Source organism: Xyrauchen texanus, chromosome 39 (assembly GCF_025860055.1).
Source record: "Xyrauchen texanus isolate HMW12.3.18 chromosome 39, RBS_HiC_50CHRs, whole genome shotgun sequence".
Classification (NCBI taxonomy): domain Eukaryota; kingdom Metazoa; phylum Chordata; class Actinopteri; order Cypriniformes; family Catostomidae; genus Xyrauchen; species Xyrauchen texanus.
The window spans coordinates 32,853,865-32,870,916 of record NC_068314.1 but is presented as its reverse complement, the minus strand read 5'-3'; the positions used below and the strand labels follow the sequence as shown (position 1 = coordinate 32,870,916).

General features: G+C 39.0%; 1 protein-coding gene across 1 annotated transcript in view; it reads left to right on the top strand.

Moving 5' to 3' along the window:
* Nucleotides 1–237: 237 nt before the first annotated feature.
* Nucleotides 238–17,052, top strand: part of LOC127632780 (eukaryotic translation initiation factor 4 gamma 3-like) — an 82,240-nt gene continuing 65,425 nt past the window's right edge. Inside the window, exons 1-2 of the mRNA XM_052111544.1 lie at nt 238–795; nt 16,323–16,395. Of these exons, the coding sequence (XP_051967504.1) occupies nt 647–795; nt 16,323–16,395 (222 nt within the window). The 5' untranslated portion in view covers nt 238–646. The remainder of the gene's footprint in view (nt 796–16,322; nt 16,396–17,052) is intronic.

The window sequence follows — 17,052 nt, the reverse complement described above, 5'->3', positions numbered from 1 at the left end:
GCTCTCTGCGATACAAAAGGTTGTGCGGTACCATTTTTAAATGTGATATTGCAGTATTAAATTATATCATCACGTATCATTGTGACTCATTTGTCTCGATTGTTTGGAATGCTATGGAGATGCCAATCGGTGTGTGAAACAGTGCTGGCATGTGGCGACTGCCTTTATGACGTCAGGTGCATTCGAGCTTCTTTCCGAATCCGCCCGACGATTGCCGAACCGTCCGTCCAGCCGGACTGTTGGAAGCAGCCGCAGCAACGCCATGTTGAGCGAAGTCTCCATCAGAAATTCTACATAATGAGGAATTCTTACAATGCGACTCGCTGAGGTGATGTTATTAAGCGAAGAAGAGGGAACAACGGTCAACTGAGGAGGAGAAGTAAAGCGTAAGAAGAATTCAACCAGGGTGGCAGGAGGGGGACACAAACGCCCCTACTGTCCCCATGCACAGGGCACCTACGTCCCCCGACTTCAGTGATAAAATGACATTGTTTTGTACTAACAGCCAGATCTGATTAATCAAATCCATGGCATAAGGTTTTATATACACGTTCCGGCCTCCGTAGAGAGAAGAAACGGCCAGTTATCTTTGGAACGCGCGACCGTTTGCAGCTGCGTATTGTTTGTTTTTGTTTGAATACCTGCAATGAATTTGCCACAGAAAGTCGCCCCGAAACCGAGTGGACCTGTAACCGGACCGGCACCGCCAACGCAGCTCCGCGCAGCGCTGACCTCCGTGTCGTTACCACCGGGAGCTCAGAGCGCTGCTCCGCCGCCAGCCGTGCCGCCTACCCAGTATCCTTCACTAATAACAAAGCCACTTGTGTCCCATAACGGTTATCAATGGGGAAATCGATGGGGATTTATTTCATAAGCGCATTACCTGACTTGCTATTTGTTTACATTTTGAATCATGCCTTACTGGATTGTAAACATTAGATTAATGCTCAGAGGTTAATGGCTGGTAATCGATTATATCAGTAGCTTTTATTAGCATAATGTGTCTGATCGTAACAAAGAGGTGTAGTTGGTGATGATCACCTGTGTTGGTTCATTGATTTGAGAGGAAAGATGCTGCGTGTTTGGGATCGTCTTGGCACTCGCTTTGTTCATTGAACTTGATAATCCCAGATTTGTGTTCACATGGTCCAGTTTCATAGCTATCAGAATCTGTATCTTCATGCTGGATACCTGCTGAATTTCCTACGCCCGTCTAATCATTTTTGGTTCCCAGAACGTTAGGAGTTGGTTCCCAATCAAAATAGCCAAACGGGAACCGTACATTGAAAAGGGATAGTTCATCCAAAAATGAAAAATCTCTCATCTTTTACTCACCCTCATGCCATCCCAGATGTGTATGACTTTCTTCTGCAGAACACAAACGAAGATTTTTAGAAGAATATTTCAGCTCTGTTGGTCCATACAATGGAAGTGAATGGTGGCCAGAACTTTGAAGCTCCAAAAAGTACATAAAGCCAGTATAACATTTATCCATTTGACTCAACTGGTGCCTTCTGAAATGAACTAACCAATTTTGGAGGAGAACATATCAAATATAACTTTTTTTATTCTCTGTACATCTTGCCATTGCAGTCTCCTAAACGATCATGGTTTCAATCTCGCTTACACTTCCTAGCGCTCTGCGCATGCGTCAAGCACTAGGAAGTTTAATCGAGCTTGAAATCATGATTGGAGTCATATGAATTACTTTTATGTGCTTTTTTTGAGCTTCAAAGTTTTGGTCACCATTCACTTGCATTGTATGGACCTACAGAGCTGAAATATTCTTTCAAAAATCTTCGTTTGTGTTCTGCATGGAATGGATGGTATGCAGGTGAGTAGAGGATTAAAAAAATAAATACATTTGGGGTGCACTATTACTTTAATGTTAGCATACTTTTTGGGTTCAATACAAGTTAAGCTCAATTGACAAGAAAAAAAAAAAGAATCTGTGTTACAGTGATGCACTAACAATGGAAATAACGGATGATTTTTTTTATTTTCTCCCCAATTTGGAAAGCCTAATTCCCAACTCTAAAGCTGCGTTCACACTGCCAGCGAAAAAACGACCGCATCTCATTCATTTTCAATAAGAGCTGGCGACACAAGCGATGGCGATTACGGATGTGGGCGTGTCCAGCAATGCAACAAAGTTGAGAAATGTTTAACTTTATTCATATGAAGAGAAACTTTCGGGAGCGACAATATGAGAGAAGATGGTAGAGCTCACGTGATCCTTCTCTCTCTCAGCTCCTGCAGTGACGGAAATATGGAGGAAAGGCTAATCATCGCTGTTAGCAATTTACCAGTGTTCTTTGATATGTCTCTGCCCACTTGCAGGGACATATTTAAGAAAAATGATGTGCGGGAAGGTGTATCTGAGATTGCGGGGATTCAGAGTAGGTTTAAATCATAAAATAGCCTGTAAAATTAACTATTAAATAATTTGTTTTGAAAATGTGTTACATGTATGACAGCAAACAAAACCATATAAATGATCAGATATTGTGAATAAACGTACCATATTAACAACCTTACTAATATTTTAATTATAATATTAATTGTAAAGAAACAGTGCTGTTTAGACTCCCCATACACACCACTAGCGACCTAACCGCCAGCCACTGGCAAAATGCAGCGACAAAGTAGCTGGCAGTGTGAACGCAGCTTAAGTCCTCATGGTGGCGTAGTGACTCGCCTCAATTCGGGTGGCGGAGGACGAATCTCAGTTGCCTCCGCACATCTTATCATGTGGCTTATTGAGCACATTACCACGGAGACCTTGCACGTTTAGAGGCTTCACGCTATTCTCCGCGACATTCACGCACAACTCACCTCACGCCCCACCGAGAGCAAAAACCTCATTAATAATAAATATTATTTAGTAATAATAATAGTTTTTTTCTGTTGAAATAACAACACGAGTGCCGTGTGAACATATACATTGATAGACTGAATAAGGATGTGATTCATAAAGTAACTTTTCCCTGTGTAAGTGTGTGATTGTGCATTTATCCTCTCTGGGCTTGTTGTAGAAAGCTTTACGTTGTTTATGTGAGAAAATGGGTTGCGTTCAATAATCACACCGTTCCGTCTGTGATTGCTCTGTTTTCTACCTTTTATTGTCAATTATCCTCATTTTATTGTATGAATAGCTCGGTGTCACGTCGTGCATGGTGTGGACAGACAGATTGCTTGTCGCTGGAAACTTATCAATCCGCATCTGATTAGGACATGGTGTGAGGCTGTATATACAGTCACCTACCTCTAGAGGGCACTTGCAGGCTGCATGTCATTATTCGGTTCATAGAAGAAGGTGCACAGATGCCAGATGAAGCAGGGCTCAATGAAAACAGTGTTTGAGCATTTCTGTTTTCTGCACACACCGTGATAGTATGTTAAAGTCCATGACAACATGCACGGTTGATCTTCTCGTTTCATCCCAACCCACAATTATGTCAGCAATCGCCAGGAAAGAATGAAGGTACATTCAGCTGACATCTTACCATTGTCACTTTAGAAACGGTATGTTAAGTACTGTTTACACAGCATGTTATGATTTGACTTAATTTTAAATAAAAAAATTAGCCTAAAGTTCCGAAATATCCCACGATCCACAGCGTGAAGTTTTAATGAACTCAGATATGCATAAGTGATATATCTTATATACAGGATATTTTTAACAGTAGCCTAATTCATTAACAGTAATTTAACAATTCACATTTTCGTACTAAACGGCCTAAATGTATTAAAATGCTCTGAACTAAGAATATTTAAGAGGAAAATGCCAATAGTTGCATACTTTAAGTGTATTAATGTAAATTATATTTAAACAATATGCTACATTCACATAGTATTTGGAGTCCTCCACGTGCGTTTTGTGATATTAATGTTTACGATTAATCGATTAATTGATCATTAAGGAATGGGGCCAATCTGTAAACATTAAAATACTAATTATTTCAAAAGTATGCATTATTATATGAAATCATTTAATAACCTTTTCTGTGTAAAGTTATTTCCAATTTGCCATGATGACGTAACTTCGTAAATCGACCATGAAAACGACCATTTAAACAAATTTACAGCCCAAAAAAATACATGAGCTTTAACAGAACAATTAATGTAAGTGATTTTATAAAATTATAAGCTTCGCATTTTTGCATTTAAACCCCGTAAAAATTGGCCCCATTCACTTCCATTGCAAGTGCCTCACTATAACCTAGATTTGACCTTTTCTTTAAAGAAAAGGAGGGACGAGTCAAAATACATTTTTGTTTTAGTCAGCATTATGCCACAAAAATGTCCAAGAAATGTTTGGGGCTACTGTATTTTCAGTTCTGGCAAGTTGCAACTATGGAGGACAAAACCTGCAAAAATAATAAATAAATGTAATAATAAGAAAATAAATAAAGGAATAAATGTCTTAATAAAAGAAATATAATTAGTTTTTAATGAAAGTTATTCTTGAATTTATTTTTGTAGACTTTTTTACTTTATTATTTTCTCTTTTTATTTTTATTCTTTAAAACTTTTTTAATTCTTAAATCTTTTTATTATTTATTTATGCATTCATTTATTTTTATATTTATTTATTCCCACCTGTATTTATTTCCATATTTAAATATTCCCACATGTATTTATTTTTATATTTATTCTTGCATTTCTGTCTCTTGTATGATAATGATGTGGGCGGGTCCTGTTTACCATTGGTTTATCGTAGATTGAAGCGTGTGCTCGATTACTCTTGACTTGTTTTGATGTGACGTTAGGTCATAGTCATATCGTGTAAACTATAGCTATTTGTGGTGCTAAAAACACAAGAGCTCAAGTCAATCCAAGATGTATTGGTTACACTACAATCACAAAATAAATGGGGAGCTGTTTCTTCAACAAAACCACAAAATGAGCAAGTTTCATAAATGATATGATTTCACCTTGTGCTTTTCTTTTTTTTTCATTGTATATAACTTCATATTTTGATGTCCGCAAATCCATAATATTGTTTTCTGTTGTTATGAATGTTCATTGTTAAAGATACAACCATGCTTCATTTCCCTGATCGTTTATGTATGTGTGTATTTATGTATATATATGTTCTGCAATAAAAAAAATCTATAGCTGACACTGCACATATATCTAGAGAGTTGCACAACTTAGCGAATGAAGTCGATAACCACGCATCAAATGACTATGTTTCATTTAGAGTAGAGGTGCTTATTGATGGTTTAGGAGAGTTGTAGGCCGGTATGAATGTCGAAGCACATCCTGGATTGTTAGACTCTCTGCAAAACTTTCCCTGCATATTCTAAATCTGTGCGAGGGTGCTAAGGTGGGACGTCCATCTGCTTCCGATAAGTACTATTGAGCTCTCAACCAATGATGCACTGGAGCTACGCAAGGACCGCCTCCCTCATTTCCATGCTGCACACAGAAAAGTAAAAATAAATACATGTATAAATAAATAAATATGTATGGGAATATATAAATATATGTGGGAATAAATAAATCTAAAAAAGAAATGAACACATAAATAAAAAAATTTAAAACAATGCAAAATAAATGAATAAATAAAAAATAAGTTAAAAATAAATATAGAAAATAATAAAGTCATACAATAATAAATTCAGGAATACATTTAATTAAAAACTAATTATATTTGTTTTATCAAGACATTTATTCCTTTAGTTATTTTTTTTATAATTACATTTATTTATTTATTTATTATTGTTGCAGGTTTGGTCCTCCATATGCAACACTATCCACATTTCAATCTGTTTTACTGTCATCTCTAAACTCAAGACATTTTCAAGAATGGTTACGAGACTACAGTGCTCTTGTCTGGTTGTCTAGTTAATCACATGTCACGTGAATGCTTTGAACACTAGTTTGGATCAAGATAATTGTATGATAGGAATCCCTGCCTGATTTGATGTGACATTGAGGAATCAGTCCAGTAAAGGCTGTTTAATCAATTGTGTATACTGCAAATCTGGGTCACCCTCGTGAGCTCTAGAGAATTTCTGCAAGTCTGAGGCATTATTAGGTGAGGTTAACACAGTGTTAGTTTATTCTGTTGCAAATATAGTCAAGCAAATATATTTACATGAGCTCTGTGCGGAAGGCATTGCTTGATGCTTTGAACTGACTCTAATATTATATCTGTGTGCTTCCGACAAGTATATAGTGGAGTAAAACTGATACCAACTTGATGTGTCTGACTTCCTCAGCTATCCTCTTTTGCAAAGTGAACTTCTCTTTAAAACCGCAGTTGCCATAACATTTTCTTTGCATATAAAACAACAGGGAAATGGTACACGAAGAGGCAAACCAGTCCTCTATTTTTGTAAACATGGATATTCACATGTGATAACTGGTTAGGATGTTACCGTTTACTCACCTCAGTTGCCTTCTGCATGCTCTGATTTTGCACATAGTAACCAGAAATATAAGTCGACCACAGCTAGAGTCCAAAATCAAAGGGATATTCCCTAGTTGAAAACAAGTTAAATTGATTATTGATTATAATTTTTATTATTAGTGCTATATTTAATGTTAAGAGTACAAATAGCTCTACTGTATATATTAACTTGTATAAGATAATATAAACTGTGTCTATGGTGTCTGTGTTCAATAAAACATATTTTATTGATCTTTGGCATCAATATTATGTAATTGTGTGATATTACATATTGTTTTATACATTAAAAGAGAAAAGTAATGCAACAGAACTGAATGCATTTTTAACAAATGTTCACAGAAAAGGAGGAATGGCGAATCCAACTCAAACTATATCTTTTTATTTCCTTTAAACTCAATATTTATGCTTTTCAGCGGTCACACTCAGAAACTACACTCTCGTAACTTCCCCTCTGACTGGCTTGCTTTTAAAGCCCGTCTCCACTCTCACTGAAATGACAAACAGCTGTTAGAGACAATCATTGCCAGGTGATGATCCTTACCATTCTCATCTCCTGATCTCGGTCTCCATTCACAAACCGCGCTTAACCATGCCACCACAATCAAATACCCCCATCGACTGACTCAGGCCGCGGAGCCATCTGCAGCCGAACTCCCCTGTTATACAGCTGGGTCTGACGTTCTTGAGCCTGTAGCAAATTCAGCTGTGATAGTTGCCCCAATGTGTGGAGTTTTGCTCTCAGGTCAAGAATGTATTGAATTCAGTTTTTGCTGTTTAAAGCCCTCCTCCCAATTTTCCTCACGACATCTAAGACCCGCGAGGCTTACGCCAATACAATAATTAAAGTAGGATGAACCTCATGGAGGCTTGCGAGACCTCTCGCACTGCAAATAACAGGGGTTCAAGCCACTTATCCCAATTTGTTCACAAACTTACGAATCATGTTTTTCAGGGTTTTATTAAACCGTTTGACCAAGCTGTCTGTTTGCGGGTGGTACACACTTGTGTGAATAGATTTAATGCCCAATGATTCATTCAGCTTCCATAGTGTACATGACATAAAAGTAGTGCTTTGATCATTCAGGATTTCTTTTGGAATCCCCACTCTGGAGATCATTTTGAAGAGTGCCTTCACAACACTATGTGCTGAGATGTTGTGCAAAGGCACGGCTTCCCTATGTTGCATAGTCCACCAGAACCAACACAAAGCAATGCCCGCTTGTCGTCAGCTCTAATGGGCCGACGAGGTGCATGCCAATTCTGTCGAAGGGAACTCGATCAAAGGAAGTGGGCGCAAAAGCGCTCTTGGGGTGGCCGGCAGATTAAACCAGCTGACACTCACGGCATGCCGCACACAAACTGCAAACATCCCTGTTAATTGCTGGCCAATAGAAATGGACCATTAGATATTTCAGTGTCTTTTCCTGCCATAAGTGACCTACCATCAGATTATAATGAGCCGCCTGGAGTAACATTTCCTGACGGTTCTTTGGTATCTATAACTGGGTCGTATCTTCCTTTGTCTGAGTGTCCTGTGTCACTCAATACAATCTGTCATTTATGATAGAAAAATATGGATAGGCGAGTGCAATGTCTGGCTGAAGATGGTGACCATCAACCACTCTCACTTAGTTGAAGACGTGTCAAAAAGTCTCGTCTTGCGTCAGTTCCAGAGGGAAATCCGAGTCTTACCCCTCCCTTACTTAATCCTGATGTGGGACTGACGTAGATGGGCCCAGCTCCGCCTCCCCAGCCAGCACATCATCAGTCCAACACTGAAATGCTCTGTTACAGGACACAACCGCACAAACCACACTTAATAATGTGGAGAACGCTGGCCAATTCATGCCCAAAATTAACAGATGGGTGAGGTGCAATCTATCTGCAGCCTCGACATATACTTTTGTCACCGAAAATGAATTATCACAGTCACTACAGGATAATCGTGGATATCCCCATGCACACACCTTACATTCACCTTGTGACTAGCACCCAAAGCTTCATCTTGAACCAGGCATTGATGGATGGAGGTTTGGCTGCAACCTGAATCCAACAAGGCCTGGTGTGTACCCCCCTTAATACTCACAGGTATGCGGTACATCTCAGCTTGATTGGGTGCGGCCTGCTGTGCATCGGGTACCCGGACCAATGTCCCAACTCCATCACCAGGCATTGGTTCCGTAAATGCCTGGGCTCCCCGCAGCTCCAACAGACCGGCCCAGGCTCCACGCCCGCACCCGACCAGAGTCAAGGAGCTGGTATGGGAGGCTCTCCTTCTGGGAAGGAGGAAAAGGATGGAAAGCAGGGGAGGAGGGAAGACAGGAGAATGAGAGAGTGAGAGAGAGAGAGAGAGAGAGAAGGGGCTTGCAGGCTCCCGAATATGCTGCCATGTGGTCCTCTTCCAACTGGATGGCCATTTGAAGTGGTGGCACTGGACCCACTGTCCCTCTCGGAAGTCAATAGATGAACTGCCCCAGTACCACCAGATCAATGACAGCTTCGTCGTCACATTGCTCAGCCAGCAACCACCTCCGGCACACGTTCTAGAGCTGTTGGGCGAAGGCGAATGATCTGCTGTACTCACCAATGGTCAGGGAGCGAAAGCGTTGGTGCTGCTTATCGGTTGTCCTGCCGACCTGTTGCAGGATGGCTTTTCTCAAGTCAGCGTACACCAGGATGTTCTCCACTGGTAACTTCTGCGCCGCCACTTGGGCTTCCCTAGACAGCAGTGGAATAAACTGGTCCATCCATTGGGTGCTCGGCCATCTGCATGTCCCCGCTGTCTGCTCAAAGAGCTCCAAGAAGGCCTCCGGATCATCTAGGGGCCCATCTTGATTAGCAGAACCCTCCTGGTGTAGCAAGCTCTTGAACATTTACCGGTCCTCCACTTGGGCCTGGAGAAGTGCAATGATTCACTGCTCCTGTTTCGATAACAGCTCGAGGAGGGCCTGATGCTGTGTCTGGTGGATGCTGGCTATGGTCTTGACCATGTCCTCCAGAGGTGAGAGATCCATGGTGGCCTTCTTCCTTCCTTAATCCCGGGTTTCGCCACTAGATTAGCAAATGTTCACAGAAAAGGAGGAAGCGGGAGACTGCGAATCCAGCTCAATCTGTATTTTTTGGGGGGTCACACTCAGAATCTATGCTTTTCAGAAGACATAAAACAATACAATCTTTCTCCAACTCAGGTCTCATAACTCTTCCCCTCTGACTAGTGTCTGGCTCGCTTTTAAAGCCATCTCCACTTTCACTCCATTGACAAACAGCTGTTAGAGACAATCATTGTTCAGGTGATTATCCTGAAGATCCTTACCATTCTCATCTCCTGATCTTGCTCTCCTTTCTAAAACCAGTACTTCACCACACCACACCACACCACCACAGTATTGTATTTTTATATTTAAAAAAATGCTGGATTTAAAGACAAAATTCAACATTGAAATCATGTTGATTAGTCTTATTAATGCCAAACAATAAGATTAATCACAATTTATGTTTAATCTACTGACAACATAGACAACATTCCATTCATAGAATACAATAAGTATTCCTGTCATCGTTTCTTAACTTTCATGTGGCTTTCAAGGTGTCCAGTTAAACTATAGAACCTTCATTTGCTCATAAAACTAACCATAGACCTTTGAGTTTGTTTCATATGAAGTTTATGGTAGTTTAATATGCTCCTCATGCTGTCATCTCCATAGAAACCGAGCAAGCAGCTCCTCACATCTCTCCCGTGCCATTTCCTGAGTACGGTAACCTGTCTGGGCCACACATGTTTGGCATTATGCGAATGGGAAAATCAAATGAGCCTGGAGCTCTTTTCACAATGCATGTTATTAGTGAACCAAACCAAAGACTGCAAGAGAACCGTACTCAGAACCTGAGATGATCTTGGCACAGTTTGCTTTAAAGTAGGCTGAGATCGTTTGGAGTGTTCACATATGGGTAAAATATTCTGCGAACTGCACTCGGACCCCTGAAACGAACCAAGTGTGAAAATGCCTTTACATTGAAGGAATGTTCAAATGGGTCATCGGAATGCTCATTAATTCAAAAGAGAGACTATTTAGCAGATACGGGTCACTTCTATTAAAATTAATAGAAGAAATTGGAACGCCCAACCACGAGGCGCTAGCGCCTAAAGGTCAACAGGTGTAGAAAGGAAGTCCCACCTTACAGGTAAAATAGCCAATCACCTTTTAGATGCAGACATCGCCTGTCAATCATCTCGTGAACACGCATATGCATTAGCTATACAATCTGGGAAAATGTCGTTTTTTTAGCGTAATCTGAGGTAAAGAAGCATAATTTATGATACTAGCTTTGTCAGATTTGACTGCTGATTTGAAATATGTTCCTTGATCGTAATCTTTACCAACCATTTTTTTTTTCTGTGTTCCCCCATTTAATTAGAAGGGAGCTACTGGCATGACTGGAAATAGCCTTCTGGGAGCGTTCCAAAGATGGCAGACAGTGGACTGACTTGCTATAAAGACTTTGTTCAAACTGCAGTTTCTAGCTGCTAGCTGTCTGTCTGTATAACCATCAAACTTAAAACTTTTAAAGCTAGTTTAAACTTTCAAGCCAACATCAAAGTTTGTCTTGACAAGCTTTACCTATCTAGTTCCCAAATTGATTTCAGAATAATTTGTTATTGCATTGCAATTGAAAATCGTATCATTTTAGCCTAGACGATTCAGCTGTGATTAACGGCATCCACAAACCTCCACAAAAACATGTGGCTTTTGAAATGAACTATTGTGTTGCACACATGGTTACGCTTAGGTTGGATTATGCTGATTACATCATTTGATGCATATCAGTGTCTTTCAGTTGTAGAATGTTTGTTATTGCATAAATAGCAATTGTACTCCCTTCCTCCCTTGTGTTGCTTCATTGTGCAAATTCACTTCAGTTCTCTTTCTATTGGACAGTATTCCTTTTGGGGGCGGTGCCTTTGGTAATGATGCTACTCTAAGAGCTTGTGTGTGTGAGTGTGTAAGGGAGAGGGGGCATTGGGGTGTTAGAGGGAATGGTTGCCAGAGCGATGGGTAACACATGCGACTGCTGGCGCACCCCTTAGACAATGGCAGCGCTGCTTAGCATTCATAATGTGAGGCATCCCACTGCCTGCCAACAATCGCCTAGGTCAGGGGTTCCCAAACTTTTTTGTCAGCTGAACCCCTTTTGACCTAAATGATTTACTCAAAGTACCCCCTGGTCATTTAAATAATGTTATTCTTTCGAAATAGAATTAAATTGACCTCTTTGCACTCGTTATATTTTAATGAAACTTTATTACATTTATTATTATTTTCTTATTATATTTAGGCTGTACTTTTGACATTGACATTTCTATCCTGATCAGTCAAAGTTTGTGTGTTAGGGTTAGGCTAGGTTAGGTTAGGGTTTATTGCTGCAGTATCTTCAGTGTGGATAAACTGCATTTCATAAATGTTATATATTCACAGCTTGCATATTCATCAAACAGCTCGGAGTATTTATATATAGATGTTATATTTATATATACTGTTTATAGCTCTATAGTTCAGGTCTTCAATTTCAAAGTCAGCTCTGCACCTTGGCCAGGTGATAAGATGTTATCAGTGAAGACATGGTTGTTGCATGACTCTGAAAACACGTGTTTTTACTGAAGAGCGTAACTGGTTCTTGCAGTCTGTACCTTCCCAAGAGGCGAAGATCTAGTCCTGGTGATCATATTGCTCTATATAGCATAGTCTGACCTTTGTGGAGGTTCGTGTAGCAAGGGATAAATCTTTTTTATGGTCTGTATCTCCCTCAGCTGTAGTTCTTCTAGGCGCAGTTTACAGTCTATTTATCCTGATACGCATGATTTGATCTGCCAAAAAACAATGACGGCTATATTTACAGTGAAAACACCTCCCCTGTCCATATGGTGTGTAATTGGATTTACAGGAAGCTAATATGAAAGTTTAAGGCTACAGAGTTTTGGTCTCATCCCTTTACTATACTCTGTATTTGCTCTACTCTGTATTAAACAGGAAGACCGTGGCACTAATAGGACATTTTCAAAGGAGATGCTGAAGAATAATTATCTCAGTACCTCAAGAATATGTCCGAGTTTTAAAAATGAGAGAATAAAAGATATAGATGTTGCTTAATTTCAGTGGGTTACAGAAATCCAACGCACAACTGTAATTAGTGTTTCCTACAGGATTTTGATTTTGCTTTGGGGGAAACAGATACATGCATATTTATTTTGGAAAAATACCTTGATTTAATTATTAATTCATTTAAAAACAATTATATTTAGGGATGTGCAAAAATAAAAAAATTCATAATTTACTAGTTGGTCGGTTGTTTGAAATAAATTATTTTGACTTATTTCGATAAAACTAAAATCATGGTTACAGTAAGGCATTTACAATGGAAGTGATTGGGGCCAATCTGTAAATGTTAAAAAACTCACCGTTTCAAAAGTACAGCCACTATATGTAAACATACGTGTTTACAATTTAGAGCTGTCGTGATTATAAAATAATCGTCTGATCGCAGTTATGACTTCTTAGGGTGTATGAATCACACATGCACCTTAAGAAATTACAATATATATCACAATTAATTGTGAAAGCACTGAAATAGACAATTAATCATTATAATCACAATTATTTGTTTGCCAATTAATCATCAGCCAAATTTTTTTTCTCAGAGTTTGGGTTGGCAGAGGGGTAGAGTGGGAGGGAGAGAGAGAGAGTGAATCAGGGGGCAAGATTTCACTTAAAGACTAAAAAGTGTCCATGAGTGCATGAAACACATGAAGCAGCAAAGCCGGACCTCCATTTTCCCTGAAACCATGTGATCAACTCATCTCTCGGTTACCGACACAGATGACATAACTGTCAGAACAGGTTCCTGCCTTCTTTTCTCTTCCATCCGTCTTTTTTTGTTATTTGTGTATAACATTTAGGTCTGTTCTGAGTGGCCCGTTCTTGTCACAGAATACTTCAGACAGGTATAAGAGCACAGCAGTCTTTATAAGCTCTCTGACCCTGCTGGAGGACTTCCTTTAGGGAAGACTGGCTGACTTTAAGTGTTGTGTGAAAGTTTCCAGGATTTTAAACTTACTTTATATGATCTGCGGTAGGTAAAACCAAAGAGATGTCACGTGAAGTTCATGGGAGTTTTAAAATAAAGGGAGTACTTTTATCTCATCTTAAAGGGATAGGTCACCCAAAAATTAAAATTCTGTCTTCATTTACTCACCCTCATGTTGTTCCAAACCTGTATGACTTTTAGAATGTTTGCCTCAGTCACCATTCGCTTTTATTATTTGGAAAAAAGATGCAATGGAAGTCTTCAGGATTTCAGTCCCTAATATTTTGTCTAACCTAATCTCATTTTGTGCTCCACAGAATAAAAAAAGTAGTCCAAATACAGATCTGAAACAACATGAGTAATAATGACAGCATTTTTATTTTTGGGTCAACTAGCCCTTTAAAGAAAAATTAAAATTATCTGGTCATTTACTCACCCTCATGCCGTCCCAGATGTGTATGACTTTTAGAAGAATATCTCTACTCTGTTGGTCCATTCAATGAAAGTGAATGGTGGCCAGAACTTTGAAGCTCCAAAAGGCACATAAAGGCCCATAAGACTCCAGTGGTTTAATCTATGTCTTCTGAAGTGATCTATAAATTCTTGGGTGAGAAAAGATCAAAATATAAAATATATTTTTTTATCATGATTTCAAGGTTGATTAAACTTCCTAGTGCTTAAAGTAGTGCTTAGGGTAATAGAGCTTGAAATCATGATCGCCATGGAGGCTGCTGAGTTTGAGTTACATTTTCATCTTTTCTCATTCCAAATCAAATGGATCTCTTCAGAAGACATGGATTAAACCTCTGGAGTCTTATGGATCACTTTATGCTGCCTTTATGTGCTTTCTGGTGCTTCAAAATTTTGGTCACCATTCACTTGGATGTATGGACCTGCATAGCTGAGAAATCTTTGTTTGTGTTTAACAGAAGAAAGAAAGTCATACTCATCTGGGATGACATGAGGGTGAATAATGAGAACATTTTCATTTTTGGGTGAACTAAGGGATAGTTCACCCAAAAATGAAAATTCTCTCATCATTTACACACTCTCATGATGCAAGTGTGTTTGACTTTCTTTCTTCACTAGAACACATTTGAAGAAAATTAGAAAAATATCTTTGCTCAGTGGGTCCTTAAAATGCAAGCGGATGCTGATCAGACTTTTGAAGCTCCAAAAACAATATGCAGACAGTCAGCAGAAACATCATCCATACGATTCCAGCGGTCTTCTAAAGCAACACGATCGCTTTTGGTGCGAAAAAGATACTTAAGACACTTTCAACTATAATCCATCGCTTCTGATCAGCAGTAGTATGCGTGTGTGGCGTAATCGCGTTGGCACGTGAGAAACCTGAGAACTGACACATGTGCGACACAGCCAGAAGAGCAGCGCTGTTTACAAGTGAATAGGAGGTATGCTGTTCTCTAGCATGGTTGGTTTTGGTTTAGATTTGTATTTATCTGTTTATTTACTCACAATGGTGCGTTTGTGTGCTTATCCTGGATGTCTCAACCGAGTGGAGAACGTGAGATTACGTCCGTATCATGGCAACTCGAATACATCACACGAGACACCACGTGATCTCCGCACTCGCGTGAAGCTTACCCGAAGCCTTGGTTTATAGTTAAGAAGTACTTAATTGATATTTTTTTGCACCAAAACTGATCGTATCGCTTTAGAAGACATTCATTTAACAGATGGAGTCGTATGGATGATGTTTATTCTGACTGTTTGGGATTTTTGGAGCTTCAAATGTAGGTCACCATCTACTTGCATTTTAAGGACCTACTGAGCTGAGATTTAAAAAAGAAAAAAAGAAAGAAAAAAATATATATATATATATATATATATATATATATATATATATATATATATATATATATTATTATTATTTTTTTTTCAAATGTGTTTTGGTGAGTAATGATGAGATAATTTTCAGTTTTGGGAGCTCTATCCCTTTAATATGCAGGGACAACTGTAAGTGTGCCATTTGTAGCTGAAGTTCCCAGAAAAGTCTAAACACTGGTGCTATTAAAACATTGTTTGTTTGTTTGTTCGTTTGAGCGTCCCGTCTAGCCCGCCACAGCAACATTGGCTCAACTAATGGTGTTAGTTTGGGTTGAGAATATCTGTTTGCTCAACTAAAGGCCTGTTGGAAAACGGTCATAATTTTTGCAGTTTTTTTTTTTTTTGTGATGCTAGTGGCTTAGATGTTACACACTTCACTTTTAATAACTCGCCAGTTGCAAGCTCTGCTTATTTTTCATCATTAAAAATCACAGAATGGAGCAACAGACTGGAAAGAGGTACATACGGTTTAGGCCACGTCCACACTAATTAAATTTCATTTGAAAACGCATTGTTACGTTTAAACTTCTCATTGTGGAATGTGAGGAATTTTGCTGCTAATTTTTAACATTTGTTGAAAGTGTTAGAGCACAATTTGGGTTTAACGATGCACAGATCCGTTTCTAATATGTCTGGAATTCCATGTCAGGATTTCTGGCTGACACCTTCCTGGCTGGAGGAGGTACAGTATGTACTGAAAGGGGGAATAGGACATTTTGGGAAAGAGGGACAAAATTTCTCCCCAAATGCAAATCACTGGATTAAGTTGACAGTCATTTTAATTGGTGTGAAGGAAGTTGCATCATTCTCACTAAATGACCTAAATGTTTGAAATTGTGAAATAGAATGTTGGATGTTTTTGTGTCTAATATTTAATGTTTTAGACCTACTTAGTTTTGGTTGGTGGGTTGAACTTTCCCATCTGTTGCAAGCCCTAATTGCCAGACTTCCCTAACATGACCCTTTCCAGGATCCCTGGAGGGCTGCTGTCACTGGAGGAACGCATGTTTCCTGCCCACTCTGGGGTGACTGCAGTCTACAGTGTGAGTGAACACACACACACTCACTCACCAGCACACACCAAATTTTCCCTCTGTTGTGTGATGCCACCATTTATAGGTAGGGCCTGGTCTTTGCAGTACGAAGTGTTGTGATAGATGCTTCACAACAGTGAATGAAAAGGAGATGTATGCACCTGCCATGATTTAAACAACTCCTCTCTCTTTTATCTTCTTTTTTCATCTGCACTCTCTACTGTTCTCTCTGATCTTAAGTATCGCACGAGTACTAATTCCACAAGAGCCTGCTTGAAAATCCTCTGGACTCTTGCCAGTGTTTCTCTGTGACTCTGTTTCCTCCTCTCTTGTCTGTGTCTCTACCGGTTCTCTCAGTCTCTCTTTAACAATGCTTATTTCCTGCATGAATGCCTTCTAAATGAAATGATAGCTAATAGTGATGAACCAAAACCTAAAATTCTGGATAATTTTATATATATATATATATATATATATATTAAAATACCAACTTAATAATTAATTTCCAAAAAGTTTTCAAACATATTTTTCAAAGTGAAAAATCTTTTTTACAAATAAATGTTTTTGAGTAAAAAATAGTCCCACATTTTTTTCAGGCTCACACCAAATGACCTGAATGAAATGTTTGTTTTTATAAAAATGTCTAAATATTGATATTAAATGATG